The 18,564-nt window shown below is 59.0% G+C and overlaps 1 protein-coding gene across 1 annotated transcript; it reads left to right on the top strand.

Annotated features, from left to right (window-relative positions):
* The first annotated feature begins 15,121 nt into the window (after positions 1-15,121).
* Positions 15,122-17,022, top strand: JUND (JunD proto-oncogene, AP-1 transcription factor subunit). Its single transcript, XM_045778697.2, has one exon. It carries the CDS (start codon positions 15,271-15,273, stop codon positions 16,312-16,314), a length of 1,044 nt encoding a protein of 347 aa, XP_045634653.1. The 5' UTR covers positions 15,122-15,270; the 3' UTR covers positions 16,315-17,022.
* The last annotated feature ends 1,542 nt before the right edge of the window (positions 17,023-18,564 follow it).

An 18,564-nucleotide genomic window follows, 5' to 3' on the forward strand; every position in this document is an offset into this window, starting at 1 on the left:
GTTGAGACCTGTTCCGAGGAGCAATCAGAATACAAGGTGTTGCCTGAGAACTGCACTTGTTGGAGCTGCTGAGTGCTGGCCAAGTGGTCTTACGGATACCCACATTTAAGACTCAGCCAGCCTCAAGAATGTGCTCTGCCCCTGCCCCCACCCCAACTTTGCTTTTCCCTCAGGCACCGCTTGTGTGACCTGCCGCAGCTGGAATGCTTGCCTAGCGTCAAAACGGCACTCTGGCACAGGCTGGGGACAGGGCAGGGGGTTTGAGTGGGACCTGGGGGCGTCTGATAAGCCCCAGGCCTGGAGAAATCCCCTCTCAGATGTGGGCTGCTGGGGGGGGGGCGGGAGTTGGGGGATCGCGAGTGGACACACAAGGGGCAGGAGCGAGAAGGGAGGGACTGGCGGGGAGGGAGATGGCTGGGTTCCCAGCTCCCCTCCCCCACGGCCCTGGACTCAGCGGCGCATAAAAGCCTCTGGGGCCCTGGTCTGGCGAGGCTTTGATAAAAGCCGGGGTCAGGTGTCCAGCTCGGCGGCGAAGGGCCAGCCTTTTGGAGGCCCCGCCCCTTCCTGCTTCTGGCGGTTCGGCTTTTCCTCCCTAACTCAGCTCTGCCAGGAGAACACCTTCGTTCTACCGCCGGTTCGCCGTTCATGGTCTTGGGTCCCCGCGGCTCCCCCCCGCCCCCCGCAATGTCTCTGCGGTGGGGTTCAGCTCAGGCGGCCCCGGAGCCTGCGTGAGCCTGCGTGCGTAATCGCGGCTTCCCGCGTGTGTCGCCAGACACGCCAGCCGCCCCTGACCTTTCCAGCCAGGCAGCCCGGGCTGGCGGCCCAGTCCCCTCCTCGCCCGCCGGTGACGTGAGCCGCCTCGCCAGCCCGGCCCGCTTAGGTGCGGTGGGCTTCCGGGAGGTTCTGTCCTTCTGAGCTGGCTGTCGGGACAGCCCCGTTTTTCTGTCTTCTTCCTGGGTGGTTTCAAGAAACGAGCCTCAGCCCCCTCAACAAGAAAAGAAACCAAAAGCGCGCGTCTAGTTCCCAGACACTGGGCCTCGATCTTTCCGTCCTGCCAATGGTTGTCGACTGGGGCCCGAGCCCTCATCAGCTGACTGGCGCATGACTCGGGGCACGCAGGAGGTCTTAAACGTAGGTGGTTCCCAGGAACCAGACACCAGGGACCTCCTACCCCTGGGGTTTGCTCCAGCTCCCCGCCCTGAGCAGAGGTGTGACTTAGCCTGGGTTGCCCGGGTTGCCCAAGTTCTGCAGGGCCAGTCTTGACGACCCTAGCCCCTCTTGCCTGACCTGGGGCCAAGAGCCCATTTTGGGGACATGGATGTAGCCGGCAACCAGGAGCAGCCCCCGCTTGGTGGCAGTGGGAGGGCATCTGTCTTGCTCTCCTGCGTCATCCCTTCCTGCGTACATCTGTCTCCTCGGATCCCTCTGCAGGGCCTCACCTGCTGCTCCAAGAGCAGCGGGGCCCACTGAGACCACTTGGGCATGATGACAGGCATCCTCCCCACCCATCCGTCTGGACTCCGGGGCCCAGCCTCTCCCTGTATCAGCAGTGTGTGTATCTCCTGTGGCTCCGTGCATGCCCTGGTGTCCTCCATTGTCCCTCTGAGGACAAAGGGCCACTTGGCCAGTGAGGGGTATAGGAGATGGCTTGATGTCCGCTCAGACAACTTCTGTGGAAGAAGCCGCCCACCTCAGTGGAGCAGAGGGCTGGCCTGGAGGCGGAGGAACTGGGGCCACAACCCCATCCCAGGTGCCGAGACTCAGTGGCCCTTACCTTACACAGGGTAAGCTAGCAACAAACAAGCCGAATGCATCAATGTGGAGAAAGAGAAAGCAAGAGTGGGAGAAAGAGGTGGTCAGGGCAGGCCAGAGGGTGACTGACATTCAAAGAAAGGGCTTGAGGAAGGCCAGGGAGCCTGCCATCTAGGAGAAGAGCATTTCAGACGAAGGGAGCAACCTGTGCAAGTGCCAGGGCCCTACACGGAGTGCTGACAGGAATAGAGCAAGGGGGTAGGAAATGGGGCAGGTGCGGGCCCGGAGCCGGATGGGAAGCACAGAAGGTTCTGGAATAGACTGAGACAAGGGTGGAAGCCGGGAGACCAGGAGGAGGTGGGGCTGGGGGCTCAGCCCCGGGTAGAGGTCGCAGAGGTGGCAAGAGAAGAGGCAGGGGTACCTTGAGGGTCTGGGCAGATGGGCTCATCTTTCTGCAGGAAGCCCACGATGCTGGGGATGGGAGCTTTCCAGAGTGAAAGGGGAGGCCTCGCTGAGGGGGGCATGTTCAGACCAACTCCTAAGGTCGAGAAGCCACTGTCCATGGGAAGAGAGCAGGGAACAGGTGGAGGGAACTACAAGTGAAAAGCCCCTGAGCTTCTGTGGTCTCCTCAGGGAGGGCAGAGATGACGTCAGGAGTCATCAGACCCAACATGATCCTAGCAACAGCCTAGTGTGTGCCAGGCAGCTCCTACACTCGGGCACAGAGAGGGTGAGCCGCCTGCCCCAGGTCACACAGCTCCAGAGCCTCCTCAGAGCTTCTCCCTCTGTTGCCTCCTTGAACTTGGAGGATCCATTTACCTTCTCTTAGTTCAGCTGAGACAGGGGTCATTTGGGGTAGGGGTAGGTGAGGTCGGCACCGGCTTTAAATTCTATTCCCCTGACTGTAGCCTCAACCAAGGGACAGGGATCGAGACACACAAAGTGCCTGGCAAGTTTTACCCCATTGTGCCTCAGTTTCCTTGCTGGTCAGAAGGGACAGTAGTGACCTCCACTTCACAAGGGTTGTTGGGAGGATTACATGGGGGATTGGAGGCTTAGTATACAGCAAATGCTTCATATATACCTGCACACATCTAAGAGTGCTGCTTCATTCTTCATTGATCACCTGTAGAGTGTCTAAAACCTCTCCCAGGCATCTCTCCATCTCTATCAGCCTGGAGCTCAGCCTGAGCTGCTCACTCATTGGGAGCCCCCGGGCGGTGGTGCCACATGCTTGGCCTGCCCTGTCCTCAGTGGCTAGGCCACTGTCCTCCAGGCCCCGGAGGCCAGCCCTGGATGCCTAGCCCTGGCTGGTGAGTGGTCACCTTGAAGGCCCCCAGTCCTGCCCTAAGTCTGGGTCCAGCCACCCAGCGGTGACTCACCCTGGCCCGCCGCACCTCCACTGGAACCAGGCATCGAAATAGTCACCCTGCTCACCCTCGGGAGTGGCCGTGGAAATATTTTAGGGCTGCATTCAGCGCCTAAAAATACTCAGTGCGTCCTCCTGCATCTTCCCCTCCCTCATTCCCTTCTCTGTTCCTTTGAAAACTGTCCCTGTAGGCACCCCCAGGGCCTGCCCTTCTGCACTGTGTCCCTCTAACATGTTGAGCGTCCCTGGCAAGCAGAGCTGGGGGATGTCCCCAAATGCCCAAGTGCGTGTGGATGACTGGCGAGGTGGCCTCCCTCCCTCCCTCGCACTATGGAGAGACTCAGACACGGTTTCCCCAGAACCTTCTGGAAAGGCTGTCTTTTCCAAAACCCCAGAAAACTCAGTCACTGGGGCACAGTGATGCTGTCCAGGGAGATTTTCATTACTCAGCAATTTTCCTTAAAAATTATAAAAAGTGCCTCTTGCTGTTTGTGTTCATGAGGCAGCTGGAAACAGAACAGGGCCCCCAGCTGGACGGAATCCATTGCCTCTCCTGCCCCCTTGCTGCCAAACCCCACTAGCTTATAGGTCCTTGTCCCTCCCCGTGCAGACTGACCCTCCAAGGCACCCAGATGTCCTCAGCATCACCCCTAACCACCAAAACACCTTGACCTTTCCTGTGATTGGAGGAGGTGGGGGCGGAGGAGGCAGGAGCAAATGGAGTCAGACTGCAGCTCAGCCCACCCGGGGTCTGATTCAGCTCCTCAGTTACCTGAAGCTTCCAGGTGGATGGAACAGCAGGTGCGAAGGCCTGGGGGCAGGGGCATGCTGGGCATCTCGAAGATGCAGTAAGAGCTGATCGTTATTAACTAAAGAGGACATTTTATTCAGATTGTCTTCAGGTTTTCCCCAGTGTTCTTTTTAAAGTGATTATTGAGGTAAGGTCCACTGACACAAAATTAACCATCTTAAAGTGAACATTTTAGTGGCATTTTATCCCTTACAGTGTTGTGAAACACCTCTGCTTAGTTCCAGAACATTTTCACCACCCCACAAAGAAACCCTGTCCCCATTAGCAGCCATGGTGTGAGTGTATCGGGGCTGCAATCCTTTTTAGGGCTGAGTGATATTCCATTATATAGCCAGACTGGATTTTGTTTATCCTTCATCAGCTCATTTGGACTATTTCTAAGGGTGTGTTTGTTGAGCGCTTACTCTGTACTAGGCACAGTTCTGAGGGCTTAATTCCTCCCCCCACCCCCCCGCCCCCCCACCCCCCGTCTGTAAGGCCTTATTGTGAACACCATTCCCACTTGTCCATTTCACAGTGGGTGAAATGAAGGCAGAGCTATAGGCAGACAGGCCACCAAAGCAGCCACAGGCCATCTCTGAGGTCTTTGTATTCTGGAGATGAGGGTAGAAACAGATAATAAGGAAACCAAGAAATAAGATAAATGGAGGTGAAAACCGTAACGTTTTTCCAGACAGGGAGAACAGCATGTGCAAAGGCCCTGAGGTGGGAATGAGCTGGTATGTTGGAGAAAAAACAGAGGCTCATGTGGCTGGAGTAGACAAGTGAGGGGAAGAGAGGAAGGGGGCTACATAGTGGCTTTGGGGCTAGGGTGGGGATAGGAAGGGTCTGGGCTGTGCTCTGAGACGGAGACAGACACTGAAATAGTTACTAGTAGAGGACAGAGACTGGGAGCAGGAGGGAGAGAAGGGGCCTCAACTTTTCAAGGCCTGGACCCAAGGGGCCACAGAAGCCTTGTCCTCACATGCATCCCCCCAGTCCAGATCCTTCGCTGGTACCCTGACTGCTGGAGCAAGGGACAAATCTCCTGTGCTGAGAGCAATGTAGGCGCACAGTAGGTGCTCCATGAATAATGGGTGAATGGGTAAACAGAGGGCTGGACAGATTAGTGGGTGGGTGGGTGGGTGGGTGGATGGATGGATGGACCTATAAGCAGATCAAGGGGAAGATGGGTGTCCTGAAGGAAGGAGGGAGACGTGGCACCCAGGTTAGTGTGATAAAATAGCATCTCCCACCTTCCAGCAGGGTGGGGGTGGGTGGAGGCATTTATCCAGCTGCCCTGGGTTCTCACCCACCCTTCTCCAGTCTCTGAGGAGGTCCCCAGCGTGGAGGCTGAAGGGTGTGGGGTTGGGCAGCGTGCCAGGAGCACAGGGGCGGGCTGGCGGGTACTAGATGCTGCTACCTGCCTCTGCCTCTGAGTCAGCGTTGCCATGACAATGCGGGCCCTGCCGGATGCTCCTCCTGGCACATCCCCCGTCACTGCAGCCACCGTCATGCCTCCTCCAAGGCGGCAGGGGCAGAGGGGGCAGCGATTTTTACCCAGGCTCAAGGACCACGCTGCCCACCTTCCCCCCTTCCTCTCAGCCCTGTCTCCTGAACCATCCCCTCCTTGCAGAGCTTGTAGCCAAACCTGGGGTGAGGGGGCTGAGTGAGGGGCCCAGTGGGGTTGGAGAGCCAGCCGAGGGAGGGGCTCTGGGCTCTGTCTGGGAGGGGGCCAGGGAATGTCTCATGAGGTGGGTACTATAGGTGAAGGAACTTCATGGGCAAGCGTTGGGAGTCTGGACCATAGGAGGGGCAGAACTGGGGGGTAACAGGAACACAGACCAGAGCAGGGAGCCACAGAGGGTGAGGGGAGGCCAGCGTGGCACCCACAGAAGGCAGAAGACAGGTCCCTGTGACTCTGGGCAGCCCTTAGGCCCCCCAGACTCTGCTGCGTCCTCTGGAACATGGGCACTGGTGGGGAGACTGAGGCAGGGAGGGTCCTCACAGGCTCCTCCTGGGCCGGCAAGGACTCCAACTACCCCCCCCCCCCAGCTGCTGGTGGCCCAGGTGCCCCTGGAATCCTCCTACTCTTACCTTCCCCCCAGGTCCCCTCTCCTCACCCCACTCCAGCCTCCTCCTGGATTCTCGGGCAACACAGCATGCGTTCCTACCTTGGGGCCTTGGCTTGTGCTATTCCAGCTCTCAGGAATCTACCCATCCCTGCTGCCCCCTCATGGTGCCCCCTTTGCGGGTGTCACTGGCCCTCTGCACACCCCCCTGAGATTCCTTCATAGCTCCTGCCACGGCTTGACATTAGATTACCTATTTTTCCAGTGGTTCCCACCCCAAAAATGTTGGGCGCCTCTCAGATCTGCAGTTGGCCCAGCCCCACCAGGGCGGTGGTCATCCTCGGTGTGTGGAGGGAAGGGGGAGCCAGGCAGGGGAATGGCTGTGTCTGGGTCCTCTCCACCTGACCCAGAGCTATAAGGACGCGGTGGGGACTTGGAGTGACCTACAGCTCCCTGATCAGGGTTGACCCTCAGTTCAGGCAACAAGGCCCCGCTGGAGGTCAGTGAACAGTGGGCAAGCCAGTCCAGGGCCAGGGGTCGGTGCCAGGTAGCTTGCCCTGGGGGCCTCCAGCTCCTGAGGTGGCCTGTGAGTCCCCTATCACCACAGGTACTCATGGTTCTCAGGGCCACCTTGTCCCCACCAGTCCCAACAGTGCTGCCCTGGGAGATTGTCACTCTGGGTTCCTTGTAGATATGTATAGGGTCACCTTTTTCTTCATCCAAGGAGACCAAAGACTAATTAGTTCTAGTCCCCAGCCAAGGACTGAGAATCCCATTGAGAATACTTTTAAGTCTCCCTCTCTCCCTGTCTCCCTGAGGTCTCTTGCCTTTTCCAGCTGGTGTCTCTTAACTAGTTTGTTTCATGCTCTCTGGGTCTCTGGCTGTTTCTTTCTTCCTCCACCAGACTTTCCCCCCCTCACGCCCTGCTCTCTCTCCCTCCATCTCCCTCCGCCTTTCTCCCGGGATCTCCCTTTGCTCTCAGCTATTTCTTTGCTCTGGCCCTCCTATCTGGAGATTAATCGGGTGTTGCCTAGAACCTCGGGGCTGGCCCCTTGGCCTCGACCTACCCGTCCATCAAATGGGCTTGTCCTAGGGCCCGAGTCAGGGGCGGAGAGGAGTTGAGCCGGCCTTGGCGCTTCCCCTTCTCAGCTCCGGGAAGCCCTCCAGGGCCCGGCAGGAAGGGGTTAACCGCGAGCCGCTCCCTCCCCGCCCCCCCCCGGCTCTGCATTTAATTAGCGGCCCCGCAGGGGCGCGGAGCTGGGCCAGTGGGGGGAAGGGAGGGAGAAGGGAGGCGAGGGGATCGGGGAGAGTGGAGAGGTTAGAAATGGAGGGAGAGGGACGAGAGGGGGCGGAAGTAGGGAGGATAAAAGGGGGACCCGGAGTCAGCCGTGGATTCGAATCCCGTCTCGCTAGTGTCTCCCCACTCGTACCTCTCCCTTCTGGGTTGACTTCCCCGCCCCTCGGCATGGGAAACCCCTCGCACCCCACTCCTTCCGGAAGGCCGAGCAGTGAGTCCGCAGTTAAATGTCAGCTTTCCTTCACTGGTCCGTTTGAGGAAACTGAGGCCCACGAAGGTGGGGCGACTTGCCAGGGCACAGCTCTGGGGCGCCCGGCGCTTAACTGGGCAGTCTTGTGGGGATTTGTCTACATGCTGGAAAACAAAACACAACACAAAACACCAGTTCGTCGCAGTTGCAGCCCAGTGACCCTGGGGCTGTCACGGTGTAGGCCAGCGCAAGCGAACGACTGGGAGAGGGCGACGGTGTGGGACATAAGCGGCCTGCGGCTGAGGGACGGGAACCTGGAGTCCTGACGCCCAGCTTCAGTCTCAGCTAGGCCACTCGCTTCTCCGTGCCTCAGTTTCCCCTCTGCGCAGCGTCGGGACAGCTGGAGGGCGGACCCTGCCCAGCACCACACCCACGACTTCCAGCGCGGCGTGGGTCACCGGCCGGGCGCCCGAGTCTCCGAGTCTACGCGGCCCCGCCTCGCCTTGACGTCGGCGCTGACGCCACACGCCCCCCTCGCCACTGGGTCCGGCCGCAGCGCGGGGTTAACTCTGCGGCTGCTGCCGGCCGCGCGGAGGCCCTCCAGATCCTTCCCCTACCCCCTGCCGGAGGAGGGGCCAGGCTGGGGGGTGGGGGTAAAGACAAGGGGCAGGTCCTGGGCAGGCCCAGCCGCCCTGCGAGGCGGGAGGTCCAGACCAGCCTCCAGGTCTTTGCCTGCGCGGTTCCCTCCGCCTGGAATGCGCCTCCCTCACCGGTCCAAGTCCGTGTTTACAGCGACGTCTCTCCCTCCGGCCCGGCCCTGACCCCTCCGGGCCTGGGAGTGTCCTTGTCGGGCTTGGTCTCCTCGGGCCTGGGGCGGGGTCCTCTCTCCCAGAAATCCATTGTTTCAAGGTCGAGTTTCTTCCCCCCATTTTTCAGATGAGAACCATCGGAACCCAGAGAACTTAGGTCACCCAACGAGGGGCGCACCGCCCTGGCCGAGCCCCAGTTCTTGGGGCTCCCAGCCCCCACTCCTGTCGCCCCCCCCTCATCCTCGCGGCGGGGGAGGGGACCCTGCAGGCCCCGCCCTGCCCCAGGGGAAGTGAGAATGGGGGGGCCCTCCCCCGCACCCTCACCACTTCCTCCCGAGGAGAGGCGGTGGCGAAGGAAGGGGGTAAGCGGGCGGGCGAGGGAGTTCACGGTGGCGGCCTCAGGTTCCGAGTGTTGGGGGGTGGTCTCTGCCTCCCCACGCCCCGGAGACGCAAGCCGGGTGTTTATGTGTCTCGCGTGCCGGGAGGCCCCCCGCCCAAACCTGCTCCTAACTTGGAGCCCCTTCCTAATCAACTGGGACTGCAGGCTCCTTCCCGCTCCAGAGGCCCAGCCGCCACCGCTTCCCTGCTGCCTGCCTCGCCCCCATTCAATCTGCTCCCCCACTGGGGCCCCGGCTCCTTTTCTCGGCCCTCTGTCCCGCAGCTCACGGTGAGCGGGGCCAGCTGTATTCCAGTCTGCCCTCTGAAAATGGGGGGCATGGAGCCATTCTTTGCTCAGAGCCTCAGTTTGTCCCTCTGAAAAATGTAGACCGATGTCCCTCTTAGCACTGCTGGCGTGGGGGATATTAAGGAAAAATGTGGGGAGTGGGTTTACCATCTTGGCAGCATGGATCCATCCTCTCATCCATTAATTCACTCATCCATTCATTACTTCGCCAAATCGTCCATTACATCATTCACTCATTAATTCATTTACGTATTTAATTCACACTTACTGATTCACACATTCCCCCCCTCCCCAATCCCTGGGCAGCCTGGGCAGGACGTCAGAGGCCCACAGCTCATTGCAGAAGGGGCCACAGGACTGTGGGTGGGGACAGCCCCAAGGTCTTGGGGAGGAAGTGTGAGCTTCTACTTACCTGAACCAACCTGAAGTCTCCCCAGAGAGGCCCTGTGGGGTCCCACCCCCAAGAGGCTGCTACCTGCCACCACCACCGTCATTTGTCCCCAAAAATGGGTCAGTAAAGTCAAAGGCCCTGGAAGGATGCTGGCGGATGCAGGCAAACCCCATTAGTAGTAGGTGCTCACTCCCAAGGCTTGGCACATTATTGAGCACCTACTGTGTGCTGAGGCTGTCAGGGACAAAAACACCAAGTGGATCCCTGTGGCCCCTCCTGCACCCTTCTTGGCTTGTCTTGGGGCTTCCCTGCCTTTAATGCTTTCTGGATATTTTGGCATTCCCGCTCTGGGCCTAGCCCAGAGCGTTCCTGAGGAAGGAATTCCTGGGTTTTGCTCTCATTTCATCGTTTTTCAGTTTCTTTCTATTTATGGCAAGAGAAACTGGTTTTCCATTCTTGGTGGTGACATGAAGTTTCCCTTTTGAAATATATTTACTGAAATAAAAACAGAAAAGGGGGTCGACCTAAAGGAGAAATAGTGACATCAGCCTAAAGCGTACTTCTTCATTTATAGTGGGTATTTCCTGTCTTGTACGGGAGTATCAGCTCAGGAGGTGATGAGGGATGGTGGAAAACCCTAGCCCAGCGCACAGGGCAGGGCACACAGCAGGTGCTCAGTAGAGGGTGGTGGAATGGATGAATGACGGTGCTGGAGGTTGGCCAAAAGAAAAACAAAATCAAGGCACATCAGCTTCTGAAGTTGGTTTAGCGAAGTCGAACTCACCACCCTCTGACCTCCAAACCTTCAGGTTTCCCCAAGTCTGCCTGGGAAAGGGCCTAACGTGGGCCTGGGTATACAACAGATGCCCATTAAATGTTCGCTGGATGAGCCCAGGAATCTTGCCCATCCTGGGGGTGGGGGAAAGTGGTGTGAGACGTTGTTTTCTCGTTTGCGCGGATGCCCTTCCGGGCTCACTCTGGCCGGTCAATCAGCGAACACCGGGCTGAGCGGCGCTTCCGGCCTGCGGGAGGCTGGGGACACTGCAGCCTCCGGCGCAGTCAACAGGACCGCCGGTCCTCAAGCAGGCTCTGTCACTCTGGTTCCATCAGTGAAGGGAGCTGACGACGCGTCAGTTTCCTCGTCGGTAAAATGGTCTCGTGAGACTGGAAAGCGCCAGTGCCAGCCCGGAGGACTGGGTGTGGGTCCCCTCCCCGCGGCCGGCCAAGCACCTGCACAGGACGGGGAGGTGACTGTGGTTCCTGCTCCCGGCGAGGGCGGAAGCGGGGCAGGAGGGGAGGGGAGGGGCCACCGCCTTGGCCCGTAACCTGATCCTTAGGAATGCGCCGAGGCCAGACGCGCCCCCGGCCCCAAGCCGGCGCCCCTCCCCCGGCCCCCTCGCGGAGTCCCGCCACCCGGGGACTGTCCCCGCAAGCCCCACCCCCACCAGCCCATGGGTCCTAAGCGCCGGAGGACGTTCCCCATAAGCCCTACCCAGACCCGCGGGGCCCTGAGCGCATCCCTCGCATACCTCCCCCTTGAGAGGTTCCCTCCGCCTCACCCTTTCTGCTTCTTGCTTAACTCCTTTTTTTCTCTGTCTTTGGGGCTTTCCGTTTTATCAAGTAGATTTGAGTTCCCTGGGTCTTCAAATAAAGACTAAACATTAAACCGAGTTGTAAGTTGTTTTAAACAAGAAGAGTAATCTCAAAGCTCTAGAGAGAGGCCCAAGAGCGGTGGGATTCGAACCCCGGCTGGGAGAGCCGTGGGGGGTTAGCTTCAGCTTCCGTTCCGGACCCAGGGTAGGGGCTGGGGACGGGCTGAGTTTTCGTTTGGCCTAGACTGTGTGACTCCTGGGCAGATTCCGTGCCTTCCCTGGACACCGCTCTGCGAAGTGAGATAATGTCCTGAGACTCGTGGAGCTGCTGGGAGAGTAAGGGCGGAAAAATCAGGGTCTAGGCTGAGCCCTGTTACAGACTTCTCCCTCAACCCCATCTTCCAGGGCCACTGCCACTACATAGGACAAACATCACCCAGGCTCCCTTGGAAGCCTGCTTTCCTTCTCTCCCTCTGGCTTCCCCTGGCTCACCCAATCCAGCCCCACCAGCTCTCTCCATCAAAGTGGCCAGAGGGTGCCTACCCCAGGGCTTTTGCATTTGCTGTTCCACTGTCTGGGATGTTTGGCCTTCAAATTATCTCCAGCTCCTTCTTCATTCAGTATCATCTCCTGGGGTGCACAGCCCCAATTACCCAACTCTAAAACATACCGCCCCCCCCCCCCCCAATCCATGGAGGGAACACCATTCTCCTTGAAGTTGTGTTTGACAGTTTCCTCCTTCAAATCCTGTGCTGGGAGGGTGAGGGTATCTGTGTCATTCACGTGTGTCCCCATCACTTGGCTCACAGTAGGTCCTCAGACGGTGTATAGGGAATGAATGAATGAATGAGAGAATGGGAGTTATCCCTAGTTCACTGTGTATGATTGGTTGGTGGATTTAGGGCTCCCCTTGACCTGCTTGACTAGGTGGGGATAGGGTTGGTCCAAATGGAAGAGCAGGACTGGGGTGTCCCAGAGGGCTCTCTTGCTAGGAGGAAGAAAAGGACAGGGAAAGGCGTTGGGTCAGAGGAAACAGCCAAGTGCTCTGCAGTGGAGACTGAAGGAACCAGGCCTTGAAAAGTGGAGCTGGCTGAGTCCACCCAGGGCAGCTCCCCATACTTAGGGGCCAAGAGAGGTCCTCTCTACCCACCCTCAAGGACCCACCCCTCCCCCATCTGGGGCAGACATAGCCCAACAAACATGGTGGGCAGGCTCAGCCACATGGTGGGGGGAGGGTCTACTTAGGGGACTCCTTGGGCCTCAAGTTAGAGAAGGCTTCTTGGAGGAGGAGACATTGGTTTTTTGTTTTTTTTTTTTTTTAGTTTTTTTTTTTTTTTTTTTAAGATTTTATTTATTTGACAGAGACACACAGCATGAGAGGGAACACAAGCAGGGCCAGTGGAAGAGGGAGAAGCAGGCTTCCCGCTGAGCAACTACCCCTAACCCAGGACCCTGGCATCATGACCTGAGCTGAAGGCAGATGCTTAATGACTGAGCCACCCAGGTGCCTGGAGACATTGGGTTCTGAAGCAAGAGTAAGAATTTGCCTGGAAGATAAGGAGGGGCACTCCAGGCTGGGGGAACTCCAGACCAACAACCATACACAGTTAAGTTTGGCATAATAATAATAATAATAATAATAATAATGTGAAACACTTATAGAAAACATTTATGAGTTCTTACTATTTCTCCATAATCCAATACAAATCACAATAGTCAGGGCGTCTGGCTGGCTTAGCCAGTAGAGCATGTGACTTTTGAATCTCAGGGTCCTGAGTTCTAGCCCCATGATGGGGGTAGAGTTTACTTAAGTAAAAAAATAAAATTAAATAAAACAAAAATCAGAAGACTCCATGAGGGGGGTGAGCTTATTCACTCCATTTTCATGAGGAGGAAACGCCGACTCAGAGAGGTAACAGGCCTTGGGATCCTTGTGCCTCCATTTCGCAAGGCCTGTTTGCTGGTCAGTCATTCAGCTCAGGCAGGTTCTGCCCATACTTCACCAGATCATTCACTCACTTGTCAAGGTTAAGGCTCAAGGTCAGGGTGGAGGCTCCCTAGGCAACCCACTCATGTCCTGCCTTGGGGAGAAGCATGGCCCCATTTCCTCCAATCTAGTCCCATCACATAGGCCCAGTGAGGGGTCTCAGGGTAAGGCTAGCAACAGGCTGGGGGCGGCATCCCCTCCCATCAGGGGTCCCTTTGCCCAGGTTGGGACCTGAGAGGGCAGGTCTGGAGGACACAGAGACCTATGTGCCTAGAAACACACAAATGGACATATACATACCCACCAGTATACACAGATGTATATACATACGGGCACACAGATATATACAGGCAGAACGGCTCTATATGCATCGACCCACACAGGCACATAGACACCCACCCCCATGTGTGAACACACCTGGGCACAGGGATCCATACGTGAACACAGGCACAAACAGACATTTGTGTGTACATAGACACATGCACCCCTGGGTCATTGCCTACCAGGCTAGGCCTCTTGTTCATGGTGACAGTTTCCTTCATAGCCTTTTTGCTCCAGAGTGCAGTAAGGGGCAGGGGCAGGGCCAGGGCCAGGTGAGGCAGGGAGGTAGAAGACCGGGGGTTGGGGACTGGGAACATTCATGGCCACAGGCAAGTCAGACAAACCGAGGCCAGAAACTGCCACAGCGACCAGGCCAGGCAGCGTTCTCCTTTAACACTGAGCCAGGTGCTGTACAGGACGTTGGAGACCCAGCAGGTTCAGGATAGACAAGGTCCCTGCCCTCCAGGAACTTTTGGTCCACCTGTCTTTCTGAATGCTTCCAAGGCTGTAAATGGAAATAAGGTGAGTGGGAGGGGCCTCTCTGAGGATACAAATTTGCTCTGGGGAAGGGAGCAATGCACAGAGGGCATAGCATATGCAAAGGCCTTGAGGCAGCAATGGGCTGAGAGGCCAAGGCTCAGAGAAGGTGAAAGGTTAGAGGGGGGTCAGTGGAAGAAGGGTCCTTAGCCTCCACCATCTGGCTGATAAATTGGCTCCATCCTGAGTGTGGTGGGAGCCATGGAGGGGTTGCATGAAGGGGCTGTCAGCCAGACCCAGATGTCCCAAGAATCCCTAGGGCGTGTTGTACAGGTTGTTCCCTTCTTCTTCCCTTATATACCATCTCCAGCCAGCCTTTAGGGAGGCCCATTGAACACTGACAGTAACAAAACAGTATTAAATAGGTAACAATTACCAGCTGGGATTCCTGCCTTGACAACTGGGAAGGGGAGGGAGGCTAAGGAGGAAACTGTGGGGGCCTGTAGTCAACCACCCTCACCTCAGGACCCACAGCAGGCACTGGCAGATGCACAGTGAAAATGTAGGCGGCTGCCCAGGCGCAGGAGACCAGGGTTCTACCAGGTGAATAAGAGGTCTGGCCTGGTCACACCTTGATAAGCCTCAGTTTTCCGTCTGTAAAGTCAGGAAGTCGGACTCCGTACTTTTAGACTCCTCCGTGAAAAGTATCAGGATCAAAGCACTCCCAGCAACTTCTGGCAGGTCTCCTTTCCCCGCCCTCGTCTTTCTGGGGCAAACACACCACCGGAGATTTGGGGGTGAGGGTGAGACAGAGGCAGATCTGGCCAAAACGCCCAGGGAGCCGCGGGAAACAGCTCCCTAAGGCCTTCTGCGCCCAGCCCGTACAGAGCCCGGAGAGAGGTGCGCTAGGGAAGGCACTTGTAGGCGTAGTGGAGCAGGAGGTGCCAGGGAGTTATTTATCCATCCGGGCCCCATCCCCCGCTGGTCCCCGGAGGCCGACACCGCCCCCGCCCCCGCCCAGCGGGAGCCCCACGCGCGGATACGGGGCGGGGCTTGGGGACGGGCAGGCGGCTGGTGGCCGGGCTCATCACGCCACCCGGGACGTGCCTTGGCGGGAGGCAGCGCTCGGGGCATTGGTCGTGCACAGCGCTCCCGGGGCGGGGTAACGGGGTCCGGGCGCGCGGCCCTCCCCCATGACGTCAACCCACAAGGCAGCGCGCTGTTGTGCGGTTTACCGCGCGTCACCGGGGTAACGGCAGCCAGGGGGGCGTCAGCGGCTTGGCTCCGCCCCACCATGCAAATGAGCGACGTCACCCAAGCCCAATAGCGAGCGGGGGCAGTGAGCTCATCGCGCTGGGCCGAGGCTATAAGAGGGCGCGCGAAGTGCGCGGCGCAGGAGCCGCCGCCAGCGGAGGGCCGGGCGCAGCGGCCTCGGCCGGGGCGGGCACAGGGCCGAGCGGACGGGGGGGCGCAGGCCCCCCGGGCGGCCGCGGCCACTCCCCCCCCCCCCCGGGCCGGCGCGGCGGGGGAGGCGGAGGATGGAAACACCCTTCTACGGCGATGAGGCGCTGAGCGGCCTGGGCGGCGGCGTCAGTGGCAGTGGCGGCGGTGGTAGCTTCGCGTCCCCGGGTCGCCTGTTCCCCGGGGCGCCCCCGACGGCGGCGACTGGCAGCATGATGAAGAAAGACGCGCTGACGCTGAGCCTGAGCGAGCAGGTGGCGGCGGCGCTCAAGCCCGCGGCCGCGCCGCCCCCGGCCCCCCTGCGCACCGACGGCGCCCCAGGCACGGCGCCCCCCGACGGCCTGCTCGCCTCTCCCGACCTGGGGCTGCTCAAGCTCGCCTCTCCCGAGCTCGAGCGCCTAATTATCCAGTCCAACGGGCTGGTCACCACCACGCCGACAAGCACTCAGTTTCTCTACCCCAAGGTGGCGGCCAGCGAGGAGCAGGAGTTTGCCGAGGGCTTCGTCAAGGCCCTGGAGGACTTGCACAAGCAGAACCAGTTGGGCACGGGCGCGGCCTCCGCTGCCGCGGCCGCCGGGGGACCCTCGAGCACGGCTGCGGGCGCCGCGCCTCCTGGTGAATTGGCCCCGGCGGCAGCCACGCCCGAGGCGCCCGTCTACGCGAACCTGAGCAGCTACGCGGGCGGCACCGGGGGTTCGGGGGGTGCTGCGACGGTCGCCTTCGCCGCCGAGCCTGTGCCCTTCCCTCCGCCGCCGCCCCCAGGCGCGCTGGGGCCGCCCCGCCTGACCGCGCTCAAGGATGAGCCTCAGACGGTGCCCGACGTGCCAAGCTTCGGGGAGAGCCCGCCGTTGTCGCCCATCGACATGGACACGCAGGAGCGCATTAAGGCGGAGCGCAAGCGGCTGCGCAACCGCATCGCTGCCTCTAAGTGCCGCAAGCGCAAGCTGGAGCGCATCTCGCGCCTCGAGGAGAAAGTGAAGACGCTCAAGAGCCAGAACACGGAGCTGGCGTCCACAGCGAGCCTGCTGCGGGAGCAGGTGGCGCAGCTCAAGCAGAAGGTCCTCAGCCACGTCAACAGCGGCTGCCAGCTGCTGCCCCAGCACCAGGTGTCCGCGTACTGAGCCCGCGCGCGGGGCGCATGCGCGGCCCCCCTCCCCGGGAGGCGGGCTCGCGTGGGGGGGGCGTGGGCGCCCCGGACTCGGAGAGGGCGCGGCCCCGGGGACACCCCCCCCAAACCCCGAGGCTGCCAGAATTCCGAGAGGGCGCGGTCCGTGAGGACCCCCCCGAGGGTGCCCAGGACTCGGAGAGGGCGCCTCAGACTCGACAAGCTGGACCCCCCGCTCCCGGGGGGCAAGCGCATGACCCCCCCGCCCTCGCGCTGCCTCTGTTTCCCGAGCGCGGCCACCCAGTGTTGCACAAACCCGCGCGCCCCGGCCGCCCCTCTGTACACCGCCGCCGAAGGGGGCTCCGAGGGGGCGCAGCCTCAAGCCCTGCCTTTCTTTTACTTTTTTTTTTTTTTTTTTTTTTTTTGCCTTTGGAAGAGAGAAGAACAGAGTGTTCGATTCTGCCCTATTTATGTTTCTACTTGGGAACAAACGTTGGTTGTGTGTGTGTGTGTTTTCTTGTGTTGGTTTTTTAAAGAAATGGGAAGAAGAAAAAAAAAAAAACTCCCTTCCCTTTCCTCGCTCTTGCTCCCCTCCTTCCGTCCTTCCAAAATCCCTCCTCCCGCCTTTTTTGTTCTGTTGTTTTGTTTTGCTACGAGTCCACATTCCTGTTTGTAATCCTTGGTTCGCCCGGTTTTCTGTTTTCAGTAAAGTCTCGTTACGCCAGCTCGGCTCTCTGCCTCCTTCTTCCCCCGCCGGGGCCTGATGGGCTGGGCAGGGCCTGGCTCGCACGCTCCCCTCCCCCCTCCCTTGCCTCTTTCCCCCTCCTCCCTCCGCCTCTGCTCAGAGGAGGAGAGCCGGCGTACGGGAGGGGCCTTGCACATCTGGCGCTGAGCGAGCGCCATCTAGGCGCTCCTGGGCTTGGGGCCGACTGATGTCCCGGTTAGATGGGGGACTTGGGGATCTCCAGTCAGCGTTTGGAATTAGCGAGCCCACGGGTGTCCCCCTTTAGGAAAGAGAGACTACAAGATGGAAAGAGGACAGCCCAGTCCCAGGCAGGTAGGAAAAGGCAGAAGCTTGAACCTCTGGGCCTCTGCTACCCTGTTTGTAAAATGGGCAGAACTGTTGTAAGCTTGCCCCATAAAGTTGGAGGATTAACAGCTTGTTTACAGAGCAGTGCTTGGCCTAACAGTTGGTGCTCAGTGAAGCTTTTATTATTGTCTGGGGCGGGGGGCGGGGGATGCTGAGAAGGAAGGTGGCCTAGGTGGGATCTGATGTGGGCAGTCTGCCTCCAGGGCTGGTGGTGTAGCTGCGTTCTGTGGGACCTTCCTTTTAGGGCACTGACTCGGAAGCAGGATTTTCCAAGTACTCCCTGAAGACCTCCCCCTTCCCAACATCCTAGTCTCCCATATTGAGGAAACTAATGTTCTGTTCAGAGAGGTTGCGTGATCTGAGGTCACACAGCCTGAACTTTTTAGGAGCTTGCAGGGACTTCGGACCTTAGGCTTCTTCCTCCAGAGCCTTGATGGCCGCGCTGCCTTCATCCCCTGCTCTGACCCTTGCTGTTGTGTGGGCAAAAGACCCGGGCCTTGGGCTTCCTGCCTCACTTGGGGCCTGGAGGGACCTAGGCATTGGTGGTCAAGGACACAGGGCAAGTCAAGGTGGTGCGAATGTGTTGAGCACCGGCCATACGTACACCCAGCCTTGCTAGGAAAGGCGGGTGAATTGTGCCTGTTTTACAGAGGGGGGTGGGGACAGAGGTGCAAAGAAGGAACAGCACGCGTCCACAGTCCCTCTGCCATTGAAAGTGTGGGGCCTCACCACTTGTTTCCTCTTCCTTCTCATCACCCTGGCTGCCTACTTTTCAATGCTGTAAGAGCTGCTTTGGGGTTTGGTTTTTAACCACATGCCCTCACCTTGCACAGCCCTCAGGCAGACGCTTCAGGAGGGGGCCCAGCAGTGAGAGGCTGAAGCTGAGGTGGGGGTGTCTTGACACACAGGAGACCAGGAACCACGTTTTGGGGGCAGAGCTTCACTCTTCGGGAGACTGAGTCTCCGCTTGGGTGCCAATTTGCCACTGTGTAACCTCAACCGAGTCCTCTCCCCCTGCCCCCTCTACCTTCCGTGCTGTGAAATGGGTACATTCATGTCCAGGTAACATCTCCCGTATCAGTTTGGTGGATGAATAATAATGATACTCAAGTGTTCCCTGTGCACCCCTAATCTATAGAGAAAGGCCCAGGAGGTTGGGAGGTCTGCACAATGCCC

Source organism: Ursus americanus, chromosome 14, assembly GCF_024610735.1.
Source record: "Ursus americanus isolate L20-20 chromosome 14, mUrsAme1.1.p, whole genome shotgun sequence".
In the NCBI taxonomy this organism is placed as follows: domain Eukaryota; kingdom Metazoa; phylum Chordata; class Mammalia; order Carnivora; family Ursidae; genus Ursus; species Ursus americanus.

Excerpts from the sequence above, each read along its gene's own strand:
- JUND (XM_045778697.2), top strand. The coding sequence starts at position 15,271 with ATGGAAACACCCTTCTACGGCGATGAGGCGCTGAGCGGCCTGGGCGGC.